Genomic DNA, 21,608 nt, shown 5'->3' with positions numbered 1-21,608 from the left:
CTGAGTAGCGTTTAAGTATGCAAAAATAACAAATAACTGATCATTTCAATCACGTCTGGTATAAAATAAAGTAAAATAAAATTAGTGATATTTTTAAGCTAGATTTTACCCTATAAACCAGAAAAAAGAGTGTAAACGTGGTCTGTTAAAGGGATTGTTTGCATTGGTTGGTTGGTTGTTGTAATGGGAGTTTCTGTCCTTACAGTTTGAACATTACTTGACTGACATTTTTGTCACGCACCCAGTAATATACAAACAACTTAAGTATATATGCTCATTATGGTGTGCAAATCAAGTGCACAAAGCTTTTCCCATCCTTGAGATACAAAGGGAACTCAGACTGAGGCTGAAAAAAAATGTTGACAGGCTGTAAATGGTTTCAAAGGTCAACCACAGAATTGGCTAATTTATGTTACTTGATCAGTGTGTTTGTAACAGAATGTGAGCTATGGGAGCCGTGGCATTTTCAGAGGGGAACACTGGTTGGTTCATTTGATTAGTGCTGTAACTTGGTAACAAGCATGCTTAAACAGGAAAGCACAGGCCAGTTAAGTCTGAATGAAAGTTACAATATTGGACCTCACTGACTTTCATTGTACGGACAAAAACAAAACAAAACAAAACAACAGTGAGGCATTTTTCAAAGCATTTTCTTTATGTTCAGTGGAATAAAAATGCATACAGGTTTGGAACAAACAAAGATGTGCTCTAAATTAAATGAAGAATGTCCGTGGACTATTTATACGTCATATCACAAATGTTACTTTGGATTTAAGCCATTTTCTTTCTATATTTGGTGCTTTGGGTCATCTTCCTGCTGGCCTCTACGTCATTTCTCCTAAAATTACACCTTTTTGGTAGCTCAATTTTTTAGGACGACCACTCAGGTCAAATATATTTTTTACTCTGAGTCTTTTGAGATAGGACACTCAGCAATGTCTATGCTGTTTAATGTATTTCGCAAACCCTATCTATCTATCTATCTATCTATCTGTCGTTTTACGCTGTGGTGTGTTGGGGCACTGGTATGAAAGGGGGTGATGCTAAACGGCTGAATAAACTCATCAAAAAAGCGAGTTCTGTCATTGGACTGGATCTGGTCCCTCTGGAGGTGGTTGCTGAGAAGAGAATGATGCACAAATTGCTAGTCATTATGGATAACACCACTCACCCTCTAAATGACATGCTTGTTGCATTAAGGAGTAATTTTAGTTGAAGACTGATCTTGCCTCGGTACAATAGTGAACGGTATAGAAGGTCTTTTTTACCTACTGAAGTTAGACTGTATAATACATCTCTCGGATGCAGAGGCACCTTTGAACTTCTAGTGAGCTAGATAGTTAAATTTATTTTATATCTTTACCTGTATACCTTATTTTTATCCTAATATCTGAAGGGAAATTATCTGTTTTACCTGTATTTATTATTTATTTTTATCTATTGTATTTATTTTGTGTTGTATGGTTTATGTTTTGGCTGCTCATGCAAACCAATTTCCCTGCGGGGATTAATAAAGTTTATCCTATCCTATCCTATCCATTTATGCCAATAAAGAACCTTTATTTTTAAGACTGTATATTTGTGAATTACTTTAAATCTGAAGACATATTCCTCCAAACTAACAGACATTTACAAAAAATGCCAGCTAAAAAAAGGTACAAAAGCTGTCCCTGGGACGTCTCCTTTCAAAAGGTACACATATCTACCATATAAATACTAATATGCACATACAGTACAAAAGTATTAAGGTATATTAGAAAACGTTGGACTATTTGGTAAATTACTATTTTGGTATTCTTCTAAAACATTAATTAATCATTGCTAATTTAAATTTCAACATGTACGAATACATTTTTAAAATCAAAATGTATCTGTTAGGTTGTTGTAAAGTGTTATGAATATTTGTCTGTCTTATCTGTCTGTCATCTATCTATCTATCTGTCTGTCTGTCTGTCTGTCTGACTAACTTACCAACTTGAAACCTTTCCATTTAGCTATTTAGTTTCCATTAAATCATCCTGCATGTTAAAATAATAAAGGGCATCTTTTGATTACCTCTTCAGGTCATCTGGTCCCGTGCACATTCCTGTAATGTGTCCAAGGATTTGGGAAAGATCTTCATGTCACTTCCTTCAGGCTGCATCCTGCAGAGGATCACGTTCTTGACTGTCGAGGCGGAGTTTAGGTATAGGGTCAAAGTTTTTTCACAGAATTCGGATCGTTGCTCCCAAAAACTGCGGACAAATGCTGTGTTTGCCGTTAGCAACATTGTTTCAGCAACACAACAGGTACATATCCATTTTGCGTCATTTTAACTTTTTGTTCCTTTTAAATTGAGCGCGCATTAAATAGCTTCACTGAATAATCGGAAAAATGTCAATGTCACGGTCGAATTCATGTGAAATTAGAATTAAAATGACCAGATGCATTAACAGTTTGCCTTTAAGTCAGTCAATTGTCTTATATTTAGTCGTCGATATTCGGAAAAGTGTGTGTAAAATATAGCTGACTTGAATGTTCAAATGTTGCAGGAAATCACGAGTTAAGCTCAAGTCACGGATGAAGAGTCAGTGTTTTATGATGCACGTAGACACTGTCGCACAAAAGACAGAAAAAAAACGCTTTATACTGGAGTATTGTGTAGTGATGCTGCACTTATGTTTTATTAATTGTTTTGCGTTGTTTCTTAAAGTAAGATCTCCGTTGAGGATTTTTTTGTAGATGGTGGCACGCAAAACTTTTTCTACAAGGTCAAGATTTGAATATTACGCCGTTTTAAAGTGGCGATAGTGTCACTATTGTATTGAACTGTCTTTTCATACAGCAAATTTTAGATTTGATTAACTAACAATTATATATAATTATAAATTATAATTTTTTGATTGATTATTTGATATTTCTGAATATTACCGTTTACATTTTTCATTAACGGATTTGTAGAATACTGTTTAATACTGAGTTTTGCTGTTTAAATGCTGAAAATGAAGGTGTAATTGAGCTGGTTGTATATGTCTATGCCCTGCTGGTCAGTGAATTGTATGTTTCTTGTTATAGTGTTATCGTTAAATAATAAGATCGTTATATATTTTTTGGAACAAGGCTGCAGGGCATGTGTCTATGCATAAATTAATTTGAATAAAACGCCCTGAGAAATAAATATTCACTTGAGTAAAAGTGTGACAGCTAGCAGTCACCTACATTTTGGTTCAAGCCGTCTTCATTATGAAATCTCGCCATAATTTAACACAGTCACAAATTCGAATACTGAATGTATGATTCAAGTACAATTAAAAATCTTTAATTTTCTGTTAGTGTTCAACTCATGTGAACCCCGAGAAAAATGTCCCGTTTTCTGAAGCATTTCACAGCGGTGGGTGATGAGCAAAACACCGCCGCACAGTGGCAGGACACGGAATTGCACGATGTCAGTGAAGACCTGGAGCGCGCCACAGGACAGCACCTGGGACAGGTCAGCTTCAGGGACTCCCTACGCCGCCTCTACAGTACAGAGAGGTTCCAGGTAAATGTTTAAACTCTTTATATGTATATAGATATGAAATGTTGTTTACATGATTGAAAATAACCTTGGACTGTTATTTTGTTGATTAGATTTTTGTTGTTTGCTTGGTCGTCTTGGATGCCATTTTCGTTCTGTGTGAGTTGCTTATTGACTTGTCTATCATTCAAGCAGATCATCACAGAATCGCTCCGCAGGTGAGTCCACTTCAGATGCCTAGTCGGCAAAAAACATGGATGTCATATTTCTGTTGACACATTATATGTCAGCGATTATTCTGAGGTTATCCTCTATCCAAATGTTCCTGCCATTATTCCAGGTATTCCATTATCTCAGCCTCACCCTTCTCACATTCTTCATGGTGGAACTGTTTGGAAAAATCTATGCGTATCGTCTAGAATTCCTCCACCATAAGTTTGAGGTGTTTGATGGGATTGTGGTGGTGGTATCCTTCATCCTGGACATTGTATATATCTCAAAGGAAGATGCATTTGATGCCATGGGGCTTCTGATCTTGCTCAGGTTGTGGAGAGTGGCCAGGATCATAAATGGTATGGGGATTATTTTGACCCAGCAACTAAATATTAGAAAAATGTTCCGGTATGTTTAACTTACCAAACTGCTGGTGTTAGGAATTATTGTTTCCATGACACTCACAATCTAACCTTGGGGGTTCACCAAGGTTCTGTACTTGGTCCATTTTACTTAAGTAATTACATATTTATGTACATTATCGCTAAATATCTCTATGGAAAATTAATGCAAGTTTTACTTGGAACCCAGCTGTTGCATTATTCTCTAATGTCTAGTCTAATCATTTTATTTTCCTTTCTTACTTTGCTCTCTTATAGGTATAATTATGTCTGTGAAAAATCGTGCCCATCACAAAGTTCAGAAAATAAAAGAGATCAATGAAAACCTTGTACATCAAGTCAATGAACTTCAAGAGCGACACACAAAAATGGTGAGTAGCTCTTCTTAAAAAATTTGTCATGATTAATTTAATTAATTACTAAATTGATAGTGGTTTTAATTTAATCTTTCAACAGGACCAAGAAAACGCCAGGCTTCGTGCGCTCTTAAAACAGCACGGCATTGAGTTTTGATGCTCCAAGGTTATTCATTAAACACATCACATGAGACTGAGCTTAAGACTAATCATGTCTATTCATTCCATATGAAATGTGAAGAAGGTCATATTACAGTGTGATGTGTTTATTGTCACTCAAAGCCAAGCCGATCTTGATCTTTGTCCCCTGGCAGATCTTTAACAGCACACATAAAGGGAGATGATTTTTAAAGCCAGTGACTCACGTAGGTCAAATCTATAAAGTAAACAAGTTTTTTTTCTAAATCACTATTTTCCAAAATCATTATCAGTATTGTTGTTTTATCTATGAACTGTACATTTAATGTTTTCTCATTATAAATGTGAATGTGTTTGAGCAACTGAAAGCTATGCAATAAATACTATTTTGTAAATGAGATATGAAATATAAATAGACCAACATATCTGCCTGGCTGATGAATTGGCTTATTAACAGTAGTGGCTTTCGCTCATGTAACAGTTCCAAAATTAACAACAGATTTTACAATGGATAATGCACATTTTATGTTCTTAAATTTTTTAGTGAGTTGAGTAAATATTATTAAAAACAGTGTTCATTACACATTTTGTGCATGTCTTGACTTGAAATTGAATTACGCTGTATAAACACATACATATACTGTATATACCACTATTGTTCCACATCAGTCCACTAGTATGAAAATATTCTTTATTTTTTAAAATGTTAATCAGTGCATTATATTCAAAATGACTAGACAATAAGTATATACTATATACAACTTCAAGTGAGACAAAATTTTCAAAGAAACATGGTTCCAGAAACAGTGGTCCTCCTTTCATGTTGTTGCCAAAAAAAGATACTGAAATATTCCATTATACAAATGGAAAGAAAAAGTCAAAAGGTAGTTTAGCATCAATTGTAGGAGGAACTTTGAATCCTGGACTGGCAGATGCAGACACATCAACAAAACTCACTGAGCTTGTGACAGACAGAAGACCATCGGCACTAGTAAGGAGGGCCTAAACAAAGAAAGGTTCCAGTGTTAACTTTTGATCTAATTTCACATTAAATCTGTAATGATTTCGGTTTACTAAATACAACTATTAAGTAATCGCTGTAAGTCATAAACGTTAAATGTTCCGGTATGTTTAAATTACCAAACTGCTGGTGTTAGTAATGATTGTTTCCATGACGCTCATAATCTGAGCCTGGGGATTCACCAAGGTTCCGTACTTGGTCCAATTTACTTCAAGATGGTAAGACAGTGGTATGCTGCACGCCTGTGTGCCCTTGATAAACCATAAAAAGAGTGAAGCAAGACATTTGTTGAAAGAATAAACAGTGCTTTACAAATCAGCTTTGCATCATCATGGTGACCGCCAGCCAAGTTTACATGTCAACATTTCCTCTAACTTAAACACTTCTCTTTCACTTCACTTCAGCATCCGATCTCCACTCCACACATAGAGAAAATTATAATAAGTAGGCTGTTTATCGATGCTATGGTTTGGTTCTGTATTGGCACCCAGTCCAGGGGGTTCTGAGGCAAGGAATTCCCAAATGAGGCTACATGGTCAGGGAAGCTCTGGCCTTTTAGTGCCCACAAAATGACTTCAGATACCAGAGAACAATTAATTCCATCGGACAACCTACAGGAAGGGAGGACATTAATGCACATAAAAGAGTAATGGTGATAAATATTACACACAAATCATTATAACAACAGCCTCTTACTTCAGAGTGCAGCCTGATAGCATGTCAATCCCAAACAGAACAGGGGAGCGCCTTGATGAGCCAAACAAGCAATCCTGATCTCCCGAGTTTTGGAGGATAGTAAGTGACCCTTTTGGCTCAGCGGATTGAACTATCCCAGTAAAACAGAGGTCAAGGACTTTGCAACAAAGGTGGATATTTGGATACATGACAGGCTTTCCATTTATTTATTAAATTCTATCATGATAATGAAAACACCAGCACACTTATGAAATACTCATATTTTTTATATAGGGGATCAAACTAAATAATACTAAGAGAGTTATCTTTATCACGTTTGATATTTAGGTATCAAACGGTACCAAATTTTTGTCATTTTTATTAATATTTTTCCCCATGACATTAATGATTACTGATTACTGACATTAATTATTAACATGCTGCCATACACACAACATATGGGGTATTTTTTAGAAACATTAGGCAATATTAATAATTAATGTTTGAAATTCCACCAATATACATGATATAACTTTATTTAATTAATTAACCTGGACATATTTACTGAATATATTTTTATTAATAGATTCAAATTTTGATATCGGTATTTAGCTTTAAAAATAACCAAAACATTGTGGTGGACAGTTTTTTGGTGCTGCATGGCAAAATTGTAATTTTGCTTTGGGGTTTGTGTTAATTGTTTTAGTTATCCTGAACTTAGTTTAGAGAAATGTCTAAACAGCTGAGGAAAAACTGTGTTGTACATATCAGGGAATAAATGATTGATGTCCAGTGCTAATGAAAAATGAATGATGCAATTGGTTATGTTTCATGACAAAGGAGGCATCTGACCAAAGAGTTTATAATAAAGGATATTCTGTTGTTCTTGTCCCAGCCACTAGGGGCCGTCCCACCACATAGCCAGGATTGCCACTAAATAACAACACTGGTGTGCTAGAGATCTCCTGTCAATGAATGTACACAAAACTATTACTTCCTTTTTGTAAAATAAAATTAATTAATTTGACATAACTTTAAATAAAATAATACATTTTAAATAATTACAATTATTTCAAGAAAATATGTAAAGGGTAGAATTAAATACCCGCAGGAACGTAATCTGAAACTCTTGCTGAATGGGCACCATGACGCTTTTAATGGCTCCCAGCAAAACTGATGCTATCACATTCAGGATTTCCCCAGCTTCACTGTATCTGAAAGTGTACTTCACCTGACAGAAAAGTTATGGTTTTGTTAAACAGTTTATGATTCCTGATACTTTTCAGATTTCTGATTAGTAACATATACATTATGTGCACACCTGCTGTACAACGTTGTTGCAGACGTCAACAGACTCCAGAAGCACAGGAATATAGGACACAAGGTTAGCTGGGTCCACCGGTGTCTGTGTGCCCTCTAAAGACTGGAGAGTAATGGCTGCCACCTCCACACCAATGACCTCAGGTAACAAACAGAAAGCATGTAAAATTAATATGCAGAGTCAATGTCTTTAATGCAAATAGTACATCATATGACATTCTATTGAACAACTGTTTACTCTGGCTTCCTGGATCTTTCCCTAGAGAAAAAAAAACAAGGGTTGTTAAATAACACAGTAACAATAAAACCCCTTTCAGACCAGTGTTAGTTTTGACAGCAAATTTTGATTTAATTTTAGTCATAGTCTTTTGACACTAAATTAGGCTGCTATCCCTTTAAAACCGAATGCACAGCTGCAATGGATGCAATGTACTGATACACGTTCTCCCTGCTGTTTACGTTCACTTAAGACGTAATCAACTGCGTTTACTCAGTTTATACTCGTCAAAACGGACAATTCGACATCATTTTGTGTGTAATTCTCCGTTCATGAGACGCAAAAGAGTCCTCGCGTGCTGTGAGAGGCGCTTTCTGTGTGTGTGTGCTTCAGTGTCTGCGCTCAGAAAACCGGACCGAATTGAGTTCTCTCTTGCATCGTCAGATTTATCCATATGTCTGCTCTTCTCTTACTCCCACATATTGACATTTCTGAACGTTTTATGCGACGTGCAGCAAGTGTATGTTACCATGCAGCAGATTCGTTCTGAATGAATCTCTTCCCAAATCATCCCTCCCTAATATTTTCGTCTAGTTTTTATTCGTTGACGAAAATGTCAATAGTCATAGTTTTTGTCATTCAAAAAGAGTTTTAGTTCGTTATCGTCTCGTTGTCCTCGGTGAAAAAAATGTCGTTGACGAAAATTATGACGAAAATTATGTCTCAACTAAATTAATACCGTTTCAGACTTTGGTTTGAAGACTGAGATGTGACAAGGAACTCACAGAACGGATGTTGAAAATAATATAAGTCTCCCAGCGCAGAGCTTCTAGTGTTTCACAATCTCGCGCCAAATCAAAGCTCCTCATGCATCTGCTAGTCTGGTCCTTCAGAAAAACTGTAAAACAACAGGGTATGTTTAGCAACATATTAGAACATCTAGTCAGGTGCAAGTGACTCAACCCCAACAGGAAAACACAAAAATTATAACCACTAATCCTACATATCACACTGCTATATGAATGTTGCCTCAAACCATGAAGCTTGTTGTTGCTATTAAAATACTGTTTGGACATGCAGCATTAACATTTTCTTCAGAATAAGTTGTTGTTCTGTCCTACCTGCAGGGTTTGGTCTGAGCAGTGAGCTGTTCCTGCGGAGGCAGGAAAGGTGAAGAACTCCTGCTCTCCAGCCTCATTCACTGTTTGAATGACATCTCCATACTGAGGACAAAACAGAGACAGAAACATTGCTTAACCTTACTGTATCATATTTTGACCTCTAAATTATCAACTTGATCAAAGGTTTACCTGATTATCCATACATCATTTCAATCATGTTCAAATGTGAGTATCAAATATGATCATTAGGAAACTTGAGGAATGTTTATTTGTTCAAGCCAGAGAGTGTGCAAGCTAAATGTCCCATCATAAATATTTGATTACAATATCACAAATATTTAGTTACAATTGATCCTCAAATTATCAGATAATGCAACATTTGAACACTGAGACTCAAACTATGCTTTCAATTCATGTTTAAATACCAGAAAAAAATGTTATTTTTAAATTTACACTTTTACACATTTTCTTTTATTTATTTTTTAATAATAAATACATTATATAATAAACTATATTTGACATAAATCTAAATATTTGACATTCTTTCCCATATTCAGCAAAGCTCATATTCTTTTCTCATAATCAGCGAAATCACATTTCTAAAAGTAAAATCAAAATTGTGGTTCCTATAACGCTGAATAAATTCAATAACGTCAGAATTGATTTTAACTGTGCAAACTCCAAGTACAAAAAAGTACTAAATGTAAACTAAACAATGTAGAGCAAATAACGTTAATATCATCTTTAAGTTTTTTTTATAGAACATATTAAATAATTAGTTCACCCAAAATTATAATTGCAGAACATTCAGCCTAACATTGCCTTTTGTTTTCCACTGATGAAATAAAATACAAATTACAATGAATTATGACAGAATTTTGAGCGAAATCTTCATTTAATTGATACTTCTTTCATCTTATTAGTTATGAGATATTTATATGGTATGGGTTAAACCTTCTTCCAGAGGATTTAATCTACTATCCCAGTTTCCTCTTGAAACAAAGCTGACCTGACTCTTTCTGCTGTGCAGTCAGTGAACAGGGCCAGCTCCTCAGTGCAGTCTGGATCACAGCAGCAGTTTATGTCACACTGCCCGTTTTGCAGGTTGCACGGACACAGCTGAGAGACTGAGCAGGGAAAGAGGAAACCACTTTGTTGGTCGAATCATTAAGGCATGATATACAGATGACTGTCTGCATTCTCACCTTCGGTAACCGGGGTGGGAAGGACACCGGAGAGCGGCAGAGGCTGCGCTGCTGTGGCGGCTCGCGGGGATTCGGGGCTCGTGTTGGGGATGGAGCTCTCGGAGGACTCGGTCTGACCGGGGAACGCCGTCACGGATTCGGGAGTCCAGGCTGTTGGAGCTGGGAAAGAATCCGGAGATTCACTGACTCCCAGATCGGTGAAATTAAGCTGTTCGTCTCGATCAGCAGACGTGTCGTTTGTGTCTCTGAGTGTGATATTAAAGTTTCCTGTAGCGTTCGTGTCTTCAATGCAAAGCGCTCTTTCTAAATATGTCAAAATAATAAGGCAACACAACACCGCCATGCTTGGAAACAGCGCGTTGTCATCATTGGTATCCAAGAAGTGAAATGCATTGTGGGATTGCGAGTGAATTGAATGTTCATTTCTCTACCATAAGCCGTCTCCAAAGGCGTTTCAAAGAATTTGGCAGTACATCCAACCGGCCTCACAACCGCAGACCACGTGTAACCACACCAGCCCAGGACCTCCACATCCAGCATCTTCACCTCCAAGATCGTCTGAGACCAGCCACCCGGACAGCTTGGGGGCAAAAACAAAAGTGTTGCGTTTATAATTTTGTTCAGTGTATATATATATATAAAATGAATACTTATTCAGTAAGGGCACATTAAATTGAACAAAAGATTTCAAAGAATCCTTAAAAAACGTATCACTGTTTCCAGAAAAATGTTAAGATATTAAGTAACAAAAGTTTTTAACATTGATAATAACAAATACATTATTAATAATTAAGCACCAATAATGTTTCATAATAACTGAACACCAAATCAACATATTAGAATGATTTCTGAAGGATAAAACATTTTATACAATATATTTTATATAAAATATAAAAAAATATTAAAATGCAAATTCAATTGTAATTAAAAAATAAGTATAATTTAACAGTTCTTTTTAATTGTAATGTTTCACAATATTTCCTTTTCAATTGTGTAAAACATTTTAACTTTATTTTATATTTATATTTATTTTTATTATATTTATTTTAATATTTTAACTTTTTTAATTTTATATCATTTTAAAAGTGAGAATTTTGTTTTGGACTTTTTCAATGTGAAAGTTTCTCATTAAAATCAACTGTAAAACAACGTTTCGACTTAAATACTCCACATCAGTACAGAGTTTAGTACTGTATGCAATGTAAAAATAAACGAAGATGGTTTCCTTGTCACCTCCACAGAAGTCAGAAGAGCGATCAATATTTTAGTTTAAAAAGGGCTCCAGCACGTGTTCTTCCACTACGTCCTTGGGTTTCCACTAGGCTCTACGTCCCCGCAGCCGGTCATGTGACCTCAGGGCCCGTATGTGCTTGTCTCCGGAACACGGGCGCTAATGAGCAAGTACGCGAGAGGATGTCGGATAGGATGGAGTGTGCTGGAGGAACTTTGTCTGTTAAATCCGACAAGACATAAAACAGCCATACACCTCACGCGTCCAGCATTCACCGAAGAAGAAAGGAGCCTTGCATCACTTTTAAAGCGGCTTGCTTCGGCTCGTGTGGTTGATCTGCGGTGCGCGGAGCCGGATGTCGGCGCACAGAGGCGGACCCTAGAGAGACGGGAGACGGGCTCGGCAGCTACACGCTTACCGCATACCGTCGGGGATGTTGTCGGTACTCTCCTATGGCAGGATCGTTGCCAGGGCTGTCCTGGGCGGACTCTCGCAGACGGACGGCAGAGATTACAGCCTGATCACGGCCAGCTGCGGCTTCGGGAAGGACTTTCGGAAGGGGATCCTGAAGAAAGGCATGTGCTACGGCGACGATGCCTGCTTTATTGCCCAGCACAAGTCCGCTGATGTCTTGGGTGAGTGCCACCAAAATTCAGTGCGTTATATATCACCTGCACATGTTGTTATGGCACGGTGAGCAGCTTGTCAGGGACTTTTAATTATGAAAGTGACCTTCACAGCGAGCGCTCATTTCGTGATGGACGGGTGTGCGGGACTATGAGTCCAGCCCTCACCTGAAATAACCTCCCTCTTTGTGAATCTCTGGGATATACTTGATCCCACCTGTAGATTTAACACGCGTTCCTTAAATATGGAGCAACCGATTATAAATATTATACATCACATAACACATAAAAAATATACATTTAATGCTAAATGATTTTGGGTAATCCAGGGTGACCTTTCACCCAGAAAGACGCCAGGCTGAACCCCCAAAGCGCGACTAGCGGCGGAAACTAGAATGGTTTCCCCGTGAAACCTTTCCATCATGGAAACACGGATATAAATGATCTGTTGTTGAAGTCAGGCGTGCTTAACATTAATAGATTTCTCCGATCGCGTGTGCTTAGACTCTATAAATGTAATTTACGCTGCGAATATTTAAGTAATTCGACCTGTTTAAAGAATGCAATGGGCATAAAACATGTATACATGAACTCGATTATATTATGTAGGAGTCGTAAGGGCTCGCTTGTAAGTGTTGCAGGAGCTCTTGTAAAGGTCAGAATGGTTGAGCATGGAGGCGGCCATGTTTACTCACATCCACGTTCTTGTGACACACACAGGAGGCTTCATTGACCACAGAAACATTCTCTGTCATATTTACAACCTAGAATAATAATCCTCATATAATAGTACCGGATAGTTTTCGCTGGAAGAGCTCCGAATAATGTGCAATGTTCTCAAGTTAACAAGATACAGGGAAACAAAGGATTCCCTGTTACATTCACGTGCTACAATCAATGTTCAGCTTTTGTTCCAGACTCAGCAGCACGTGAGTAGCAGACCAGCTGTTCAGCACCAAAGTTAAACTGTGGCTCTGCGTAACGTGCATCAAAATACCAGTTACTGCACTTATTGACTCATGTTAAACCAGCCTTTTGCATTTTCTAAAGTGGTGCTTGTGCAATACTTGGTCACTGTTCTTGGGCATTGCTGTGTGTGGCTGTTAAGTGGATATAGAGTGCAGTAGTCAGGTTCCAGAAGGAAAAATCCCATTAAAGTTTTTTAACCGGGATTTCATTTTTAAAGCATTAACAGACGAGACCTGCTGTGAGCTGCAAGATTGTTAAACAATGGTAAACGCTTTTGTTGAAGCCATCAGCCCATTTATTTTTAACGTATTTTGCAAATAATCATGCTTAACAGCTAAAAAAACTACATTACTCATGATTCTGCTGCGAAATCTACACCAATCAGAGAATCGCAACAAAATGAAGCACTGCAAATGACTTAAAGGGGTCATATGATGTTGCTAAAAAGAACATAATTTTGTGTATTTGGTGTAATACAATGCGTTTATGCAGTTTAAGGTAAAAAAAAAACATTATTTTCCACATACTGTACATTATTGTTTCTCCTCTATGCTCCGCCTTTCTGAAACGCGTTGATTTTTACAAAGCTCATTGGTCTGAAAAGCGAGGTGTGCTCTGATTGGCCAGCTATCCAGTGCGTTGTGATTGGCCGAATACCTCAAGCCTGTGACGGAAATGTTACGCCCCTCACCATATTGTGATGCCGTGTCTCGGTCGGAGCGACGAGACAAAAACATTAAAACATTTCCATATTTAAAGAATGTGCCACTTGATGATTCAAACGCGAGTTTTGGGCAAAAATTATGTGTTTTTTAACCTTAAACCACATAAACACATTTCATTACACCAAATACACCAAATAATGTTCTTTTTTAGCAACGCCATATGACCCCTTTAATTGAGTCAGTCTCCCTGCACTTGCAATTTACTTATATTTGTATAAATATGCATATTTTGCAATCAATGTAAAATATACAAATTCTGTATATAAAATCAGCATATTTAAATCAATAGTTTTATATTTATGTCACTGGAGAGGCTTCATGGGATTGTAGTTCATTCCCTCATTAAAATTTAAGTACAGAATCAAAGTTTGTTGTGATTCACTTCACAACTGGTTGGTTTGTTTGCATCATCTCCCTTTATAAACTTGATTTATTTTTAAAAATTTGTCTGTTTGTCTCTGTCCACTGAGTCTAGTGAATTCCTATATTTACTGTCACATGTCTTTAAAGGTCAGTAGATGATTTTCACTTTCCGCTCCAATTAGCTTAATGAACCGGTCTTATAAAACAGGAAGAAACAGCTCAGGGGTTTATTTGGTGCCATTATTAATTCAGTGGTCCGTTTTCTCAGTGGTTCCTGTTGAAGTTTCAGGGGAACCTTTGAAATCCCATTATCCGTTGGATGCGAGTTGTTCAGTGAAACACTTCTCCAGGAGTTTGCAGAGATGTGCTCGGTCACAGCCAGAAACAGTCCTTAATCCAGCAGTCATTACAGCTGAACATTGGCACCAATCACATATGTAGCTTTTTATTGTCTCAGTTTTTGCAGACATTTGATATTCCATTTAACAGCAATAAAAAGTGATCATATAAGACGGCTTGCTTGGAGGTTTCAGTTTTATCATTTGTAGCTGTGCCAACTGGAAGTAATGTGTTATTTTCACTCATGTTGATGGTATGCCCAAAGTCTATAAATATGGTGACACATTATATCCACGTCATATTATATGTCATGCATTTATGGCCAAATTGTGCAGCCCTGCACAGCAAACCAATTTTTTTTTTTTTACATTTTAAAAATCAAATTTTTTTATAATTTTTCACCCAAATCGTGCAGTACATGGTTATATATGTTCATATATCAAATATATTAAAAATGGCAATGATACCCATTTTAATTCAGCTAATTAAATACAATGGGTCAAAGACATGTTCACAATAAAGAACATGAAAAACATAAAGTAATTTAAAACAAGTCAAATTCTTAGAAATATTATCTTTCCATTCATGTTCATTTAATTTGATTTTGCAAAACGTCTATACCATTTTCAAGAAAAGTTTCAATTGAATGTCTGTGAAATTGTAAAGCGTAATAAATATCACGATCATAAATTTCATTGTTTTTGGGCAGTCGCATGCACCACATGCCATGAGACACTTTTTAAAGCCAGTGTAGAAATCGAATAAACACCCATCTGTCATTTAACACTTTACGTTAAATACAGACGCCGCACATATGCTCTCTGGGTGACTGTTTGTCACAAAGTTGCGCTTCATACATAAAGTGAGGTCGTTGTATGGCAGCGCTGGAATCTGCCTTCAAATATGTGCTGGTGTAAACAGATGGATGTTTCTCTGAGGGCAGTTTCCTTTAGCTCTTTTGCTATGGTAAATATGGTCGTCTCAGGTTAACGTTTATGAAACAAATGTTTGTGTATTAAAGATTTGAGTCTTGGAATCACTTATGTGACATCACGATTTGGCCTGGATATTGGACGTCTATGTGGCGTTATAAAAAAAAGTTTCTTCCTGCAAAGTGTTACGATACAGTATGCACCAGGTTATATTGTCACATTCTCTTTAAGTTTTTTTTTTTTTTTTTTGCAGCGTTGTGATGAACAGTTTGGTCTTGTTTGCAAAGCTCCATTGAAATGTTAACGGTAGCTTAATTTGTGCTGCTCTAAAAAGTGTTTAACTCTGATAAGCCGCCCTCATTCCTTATGAGCCTGGGTCTCTCTTTGAGCCCATGCAATCTCTTGATTCAGTAGCTCAGCTGTTTTCAAAACCGTGAAACCTTACCAGTAATAAGGTTAGTAGCAGTGTAGTGTGTGCAAACACTGCAGTATTTTATTTGTTATTGCTGTATTATATCGCAGGGTCACATATGGAATTGCTCTTTACACTTCAACAGTTGTAATACGATATCACATTTTTCAGCGTTTTTTTTTTTAACATATTTCAACAAATAATACACCTAAAATGTAAAAATATGAAATCTATTGTATTGCTAAGTTTGCATTCTTTTAATTAAGCTAAGAGGTCACAGCTATCTTCTATTCGTCACGTCGAATTTTCAAATTCAGAATTTTGTGGGCTAAAAGGCTTCAATAACATAGCGATATATGACGCACAACTCGCATTCACTTGAGCGAAATCTTCACTCAAGGTTGTGCGGATTCCTATTAAAATGACTGGATTTGGCCATCGAAAATTGGCTAAGCAAGGTGATTCAGTCATTCAAAACAGCAGTTCACTGATTTGAGTTTTGGCATTGTGTTTTAGTTTTTATTTTATTTATTAGTAAACACTCTTCATTACGAAGTTTTTTTTTTATCACCGTTATAAATATCTTTTTTTTTTCTTGCATTTTGTGCAGTTTTTCCAAGATAACTTTAATACTGCCGCACTCATTTAGTTTTTATTTTTATTTTAACATATACTATAATTCCGTAATATGTCATTAGATAGTCGTTTAAAATGTAACCTTAAACATTTTCTTATTTAGCTGCTAGTTCGTAGCCTGTTGTGTAGCTAACTACTTGTTTAAAATATGATAACAATTTTAAATTCAGTGTTTATATATTAAATAAAATGGCAGTGTTACATATTTTAATATAATTGTTAATTAAATATAATGGATCAGTGACATGTCCACAATAAAGAAGTTTTAAATCTAGTTTAAAACGTGTCAAGTTCTTAGAAATGTACTCTCATTCATGTTTGTTTCATATGATTTTGCAAAACGTTTATACCATTTTCTGTTGTGTAGCCAAGTACTATAAAGAAATGGTAAATACTTAATCCTTAATCGTTGAATTTAATTTATAGCTTTTTTTAACCGTTTGCACCATTTTCGACATGAGAAGCTAGCAGTGCTTGAGTTGTCTGGAATAAAAGAATAACTGAAGAATAACCAGTAGTTACTAGCTACCTGGAGTTTAAGTGGTTCACAAGATCTACATCTAACATCATCTTTGTTGAAAGAAGGCGTCAGACGTGCTGTAGCAGACGGCCGTTTTGCATTACCATCACAATGCACAGTCAGTCAAGAGGTCAGGAAGGAGGATTGTGGCAGCTGCCATCTGTCTCTGCAGCGTCAGACACTGCCATCTCTTCCTTCCGATTGTCAGAAGTTAGGTGTTAAAGCTATTAGGGTTGAGGAAATTACGAGTTTACAGTATCTTTCTCCTTGTGTTTTCCTCTCAGGTGTTGCGGATGGCGTCGGGGGCTGGAGGGATTACGGCGTGGATCCGTCGCAGTTCTCCGCCACCCTGATGAGGACGTGCGAACGGCTCGTGAAGGAGGGCCGCTTCACTCCCAGCAGCCCCGTGGGCATCCTGACCTCCGGCTACTATGAACTCCTGCAGAACAAAGTACCGCTGCTGGGTAAGATCATATCCACACACACACACACACACACACACGCACACCAAACCATACGGTGAGTCACACACTCACTGCCGCTTTTACAGAATAAATAAATTAAACGGCTGCAGGATGACTCACAGTCCTTGTGTCGTGATGTACAGTATTGATTCTTGTCCAAGTTTTTTTCCCAATGTAATGTCAATGTAAAAAAAAAGATTGACTGTTATGAGTCGCAAATTTCAGATATCTCATGCAGTGCTATTTTAGTATTATTTATTTTCTATTATAGAATTTATTAATATTTTGAATGTGCTTTTATTTTTACATTTTTAGTAATTTTATTAGTTTTTTCTATTTAGCTTTTATTTTTGTTGTAGTTTTAGTATTTGTAGTACTTCAACTTTAATATTTTATTAATTTTTTTTTATTTTCTTCATCTAATATTTATATATTATTTTATTTCAATTAACACATTTTTTCTTCATTTAGTTAACAATAATTACACATTAGTGATTGATTTTTAATGCTCTATATAGGTAACAACTAAACTCCCAATTAGGGCTGTCACAATTCCTCGATTAAAATCGAGTACTCGATTATAAAAAATCCTCGATTGCATTTAGCCCGTGATGATTAACCGGCAAAATACTGGAAGTGGCGCATTCCACAGATGAGAATCCATGAAAAACATTATTAGACCGTCTTCCAAGGCTGCACAAAATAATGCAATTGTGAATTCACAAAGGCTGCGATTCAATTAAATAAATATATGCACTGCGGGTTTAATATGTGCTTTATTTACATGCGTGTAGGTTACATGCATCTCAGAGTGGCTCCGTTCACAGTAAATGCTGCTCCACACAAACAGTCATCATTTGCATGCGCGGAGCGTCTCAAACTCCATCTCTGCATATGCTGTGAGTCTGAGTTGCTTATAATGTTCATCTGGGAACAATGTGCACCATTCTATCAGATTTATAAGGTAAATCATTTATAAACCTACACCAACACAGGAGAATACAACATCTTTCTAAATATGCTCACTCTTCATAATGTCTTCAGAATAAAAGCTTAAACCTTCGCTCTGAATTTGCATGTTTTGATGTGCACATGTTCTTGTTCAGGAAATGACAGCGGCTCTAGCATTTCTATCATAAAGAAGTGGCCAAATATTAAAGATTAAGTGGACATTTGAATTAAATGTTTAGTCAATAAGTATTTGATCTCGCTGTAAAGTGTAAAAACAATCATCAGGCTGTTGGTGTCCTCTGCAGGCATTTGATGTAATACATAATATACATAAATTATAATTATATTATTACATTATGTATTTTAACTGTTTTGTTCAATAAAACCATATGGTTACTTTCTTTTGATATTATATTTGAACCAATTATTATTACCCCATTGTTATGTATTTTAAGTCATTTTAAAGGGATAGTTCACCCAAAAATGACCTTTCTGGGCCTTGAACGTGGTAGTGCCCTTGCTGTCTATGGAGGGTTAGAAAGCTCTCGGATCTCATCCAAAATATGTTCATTTGTGTTCCGAAGATGAACGGAGGTCTTACGGGTTTGGAACGACATGAGGGTAAGTAATTAATGACAGAATTTTCATTTTTGGGTGAACTATCCCTTTAAAGTTTATTATTCGCTTATGTCTATTTTTATTACCACAATTTCTTTTATCCAATTACTCAATCATCAGAATAATCGTCCAATTACTTGATTACCAAAATAATTGTTAGTGACAGCCTTACTCCCAACTGATTTAAGTTTTAAGTTAGCATGTTATTAAGCTAGATGATAAATTAATAAGCAACACTTTACAAGGTCTCATCTGTTAACATTAGCATTAAGCATTAACTAACATAAACAAACAATGAGTAATGTATTTTTACAGCATTTATTAACCATTGTTAATGTTAGTTAATAAAAATGTTCATGTTAGTTCACAGAGCTTTAACTAATGTTAACAGATGCAATGTCTGATCTTAATGTATTAATTAATATTAGAGTATAATAGAGAGAATATTAGATTAATAAATGCTGTAGCAGTATTGTTAGTTCATATTAACTAATCTAGTGAACTAATGTTAACAATTGAAACCTTATTGTGAAGTGCTACCAATTAAATAATTATTAATTATTTAATACATTTTTATCAATACTTTTCAGCATTGAATGATGTATATTTATTATTGCGATTTCTGTTAATTTGTCTTCCATCTTGCAAGGCATTCTTGTAAGACTCCATTGTCTATTAAGCATATTTTACTGATCCGTCCTGCTTTTAATATCACTAGGAAAAGATGGATGTCCCATTAGGTTTGACGTTTTTCCTTCAATTTTTAATGGGGTCATATGACGTTGCTAAAAAAATCGCATCATATGACCCCTTTAAATAATTTAAATATCTTAAAATACTGACCGTTTGTTTATTGTTTATCGTTGTATTTGAAACAATCCTATTTTTGTAAAGAGTTTGGCATAACAAAATGGAACAATTTTAACTGAGCATGTCTTAATAAACAGCAGAAATGATATTATTTATTAAGGTTACTTTAACTAACAAATGGTCCAGAGGCGTTTTTAACCTCACATGTTTCTGATGTAACACTAAGAGCAAAGACTGAGAGTAAAGTTAGATTCTCAAACAAGGCATTGGATTACCAAGCATGCAACCGGTCGTCTTTTTGCTGAAACCTGACATCACGGGCTGTCAGAAATGTCACTCTGAGTTGTTTACCTCTTTAAAAAGTGACCTGCTTTTATTTTGGGAAGGCACGTGGAGCGATAAAGGTCTGTGGGTGACCGTTCTAAGACAAGGTCGCTTGGACTACAAGGCTTTGGCCAAGGATCGAGGATTGTTTGAGTAGAATGTTCAAAAGAACATCATTTATTTTAAAATCGAAATCTTATGTCTCATTATAAATATCTTTACTGTCACTTTTGATCAATTTAAAACGTCCTTGATGAATAAAAGTATTAATTTCCTTTAAATTATCTTACGAACCCCAAACGTTTGAACGATAGTGGCATTTTAAGATATTTTAACATTTACAAATTGATTAAATTATTTAATATATTATGAACAAACATTAAGAATAAATAATGGTATGCTTGTATATCAAAACAAACCTAGATTGACAAAATTGCTGTAAAAAAGTTTGTTTGCATTAATGCTAACAAATTGAACCTTATTGTAAAGTATTACTGATGTGTTGCACGAAAAGTACACATTACTTGTCACTGTCAGTTATGCTTTGCTTGCAGATATTTAACACGTGGTGGTGGTATTTTTTTTACAGTGGACATGTGATTGTCACCCTGACATAATTTACATGCAACAATTTCACCCTGCCTAGACGTCATGTTGCTTGTAGTATAGACAGCTTTTTATATAATAGGATCCACAATACATTACGCCACCCGCTTGCTGTCATGCACAGTATATGTAGGTTACATGACTATGTTATGGGGACAAAAGTTCAATTGTTTTTGTAAGTGAATACAAAATGAGTAAAGTGTAAACTGTTACATTTGAATACAAAAAAGTTAATGTATTATAGCATCAATAAAAAAAAACTCAATATATATTATTTGTTACTTCATTATTTGTTTTTGTCTCTCTGTCTCTTCTAGGGAGTAGCACAGCTTGTATAGTTGTTCTGGATCGTCGGAGTCACAGGATACACACCTGTAACCTGGGAGACTCAGGCTTCTTGGTGGTTCGGGGTGGAGAGGTGGTCCATCGGTCAGACGAGCAGCAACACTACTTCAACACACCCTTCCAGCTGTCCATAGCCCCGCCGGGGGCAGAGGGCGTTGTGTTGAGTGACAGGTGGGTCGGTGACACTCGCTGATAGCGGATACACTCACTGCAGTATCACAGATGGTTGTGTGTCACAGATCAGTGTCACAGACATCTGCGCGTGGGGCCATGTGGCTTTTACATCAATTAATAGTGTAAGATGCACCTACTGTAGGAGCCAACACGTTGATCTGGTGCTTACGCAGGCCATGTGAGTTTGATTTATCACGTTCAACCCTTACTTCCATCATTCCCTGTCCTGTCTTTCTCTACTGGATCTATTCATTTATTAAAAAATACATTATGCAATTAATACATACAGTGAATATACCTCTGCTGTAGCAAGTGTTTTTAATTTCTTTTAAAAAGCAAGTTTTTGTAGCAAGTTTTTAATTTATTAAAAAAATTATAATATTTAATATTAAAAAATACT

At 36.1% G+C, this 21,608-nt stretch overlaps 3 protein-coding genes and 1 pseudogene across 4 annotated transcripts in view; 2 read left to right on the top strand and 2 right to left on the bottom strand.

Annotated features, from left to right (window-relative positions):
- The first annotated feature begins 2,213 nt into the window (after positions 1 to 2,213).
- Positions 2,214 to 4,830, top strand: LOC107685148 (voltage-gated hydrogen channel 1-like). 2 transcript variants are annotated; one of them, XM_016481665.1, is made up of 6 exons: positions 2,214 to 2,288; positions 3,313 to 3,520; positions 3,610 to 3,714; positions 3,837 to 4,068; positions 4,369 to 4,481; positions 4,567 to 4,830. In XM_016481665.1, exons 2-6 carry the CDS (start codon positions 3,341 to 3,343, stop codon positions 4,621 to 4,623), a joined length of 687 nt encoding a protein of 228 aa, XP_016337151.1. In that variant the 5' UTR covers positions 2,214 to 2,288; positions 3,313 to 3,340; the 3' UTR covers positions 4,624 to 4,830. The 2 variants fall into 2 exon arrangements, with proteins under 2 accessions (XP_016337151.1, XP_016337152.1); XM_016481666.1 differs by lacking the exon at positions 2,214 to 2,288 and adding an exon at positions 2,673 to 2,750.
- Positions 4,831 to 7,036: 2,206 nt separating this feature from the next.
- On the bottom strand, positions 7,037 to 9,159 carry LOC107685171 (tectonic-1-like; annotated as a pseudogene).
- A 768-nt stretch (positions 9,160 to 9,927) lies between these two features.
- Positions 9,928 to 10,596, bottom strand: LOC107685170 (tectonic-1-like). The gene is made up of 2 exons (XM_016481683.1): positions 10,164 to 10,596; positions 9,928 to 10,085 (listed from the first exon to the last, which is right to left on the bottom strand). The coding sequence occupies exons 1-2, from the start codon at positions 10,504 to 10,506 to the stop codon at positions 9,928 to 9,930; spliced, it is 501 nt and encodes a 166-aa protein (XP_016337169.1). The 5' UTR covers positions 10,507 to 10,596.
- Positions 10,597 to 11,460: 864 nt separating this feature from the next.
- The window catches only part of pptc7b (protein phosphatase targeting COQ7 b), a 16,189-nt gene continuing 6,041 nt past the window's right edge, over positions 11,461 to 21,608 (top strand). Inside the window, exons 1-3 of the mRNA XM_016481664.1 lie at positions 11,461 to 12,029; positions 17,201 to 17,380; positions 21,007 to 21,205. Coding sequence (XP_016337150.1) covers positions 11,828 to 12,029; positions 17,201 to 17,380; positions 21,007 to 21,205 — 581 coding nt within the window. The 5' untranslated portion in view covers positions 11,461 to 11,827. The remainder of the gene's footprint in view (positions 12,030 to 17,200; positions 17,381 to 21,006; positions 21,206 to 21,608) is intronic.

Source organism: Sinocyclocheilus anshuiensis, unplaced genomic scaffold (genome assembly GCF_001515605.1).
Source record: "Sinocyclocheilus anshuiensis isolate Anshui unplaced genomic scaffold, SAMN03320099.WGS_v1.1 scaffold914, whole genome shotgun sequence".
Taxonomy (NCBI): domain Eukaryota; kingdom Metazoa; phylum Chordata; class Actinopteri; order Cypriniformes; family Cyprinidae; genus Sinocyclocheilus; species Sinocyclocheilus anshuiensis.
This window is presented reverse-complemented; position numbering and strand designations above follow the sequence as displayed.

Excerpts from the sequence above, each read along its gene's own strand:
- LOC107685148 (XM_016481665.1), top strand. The coding sequence starts at position 3,341 with ATGTCCCGTTTTCTGAAGCATTTCACAGCGGTGGGTGATGAGCAAAAC. Across the intron at positions 3,521-3,609 it reads ACAGTACAGAGAGGTTCCAG|ATTTTTGTTGTTTGCTTGGT; the intron begins GTAAATGTTTAA and ends TTTGTTGATTAG. Across the intron at positions 4,482-4,566 it reads AAGAGCGACACACAAAAATG|GACCAAGAAAACGCCAGGCT; the intron begins GTGAGTAGCTCT and ends ATCTTTCAACAG.
- LOC107685170 (XM_016481683.1), bottom strand. The coding sequence starts at position 10,506 with ATGGCGGTGTTGTGTTGCCTTATTATTTTGACATATTTAGAAAGAGCG. Across the intron at positions 10,086-10,163 it reads TCCCACCCCGGTTACCGAAG|TCTCTCAGCTGTGTCCGTGC; the intron begins GTGAGAATGCAG and ends TTCCCTGCTCAG.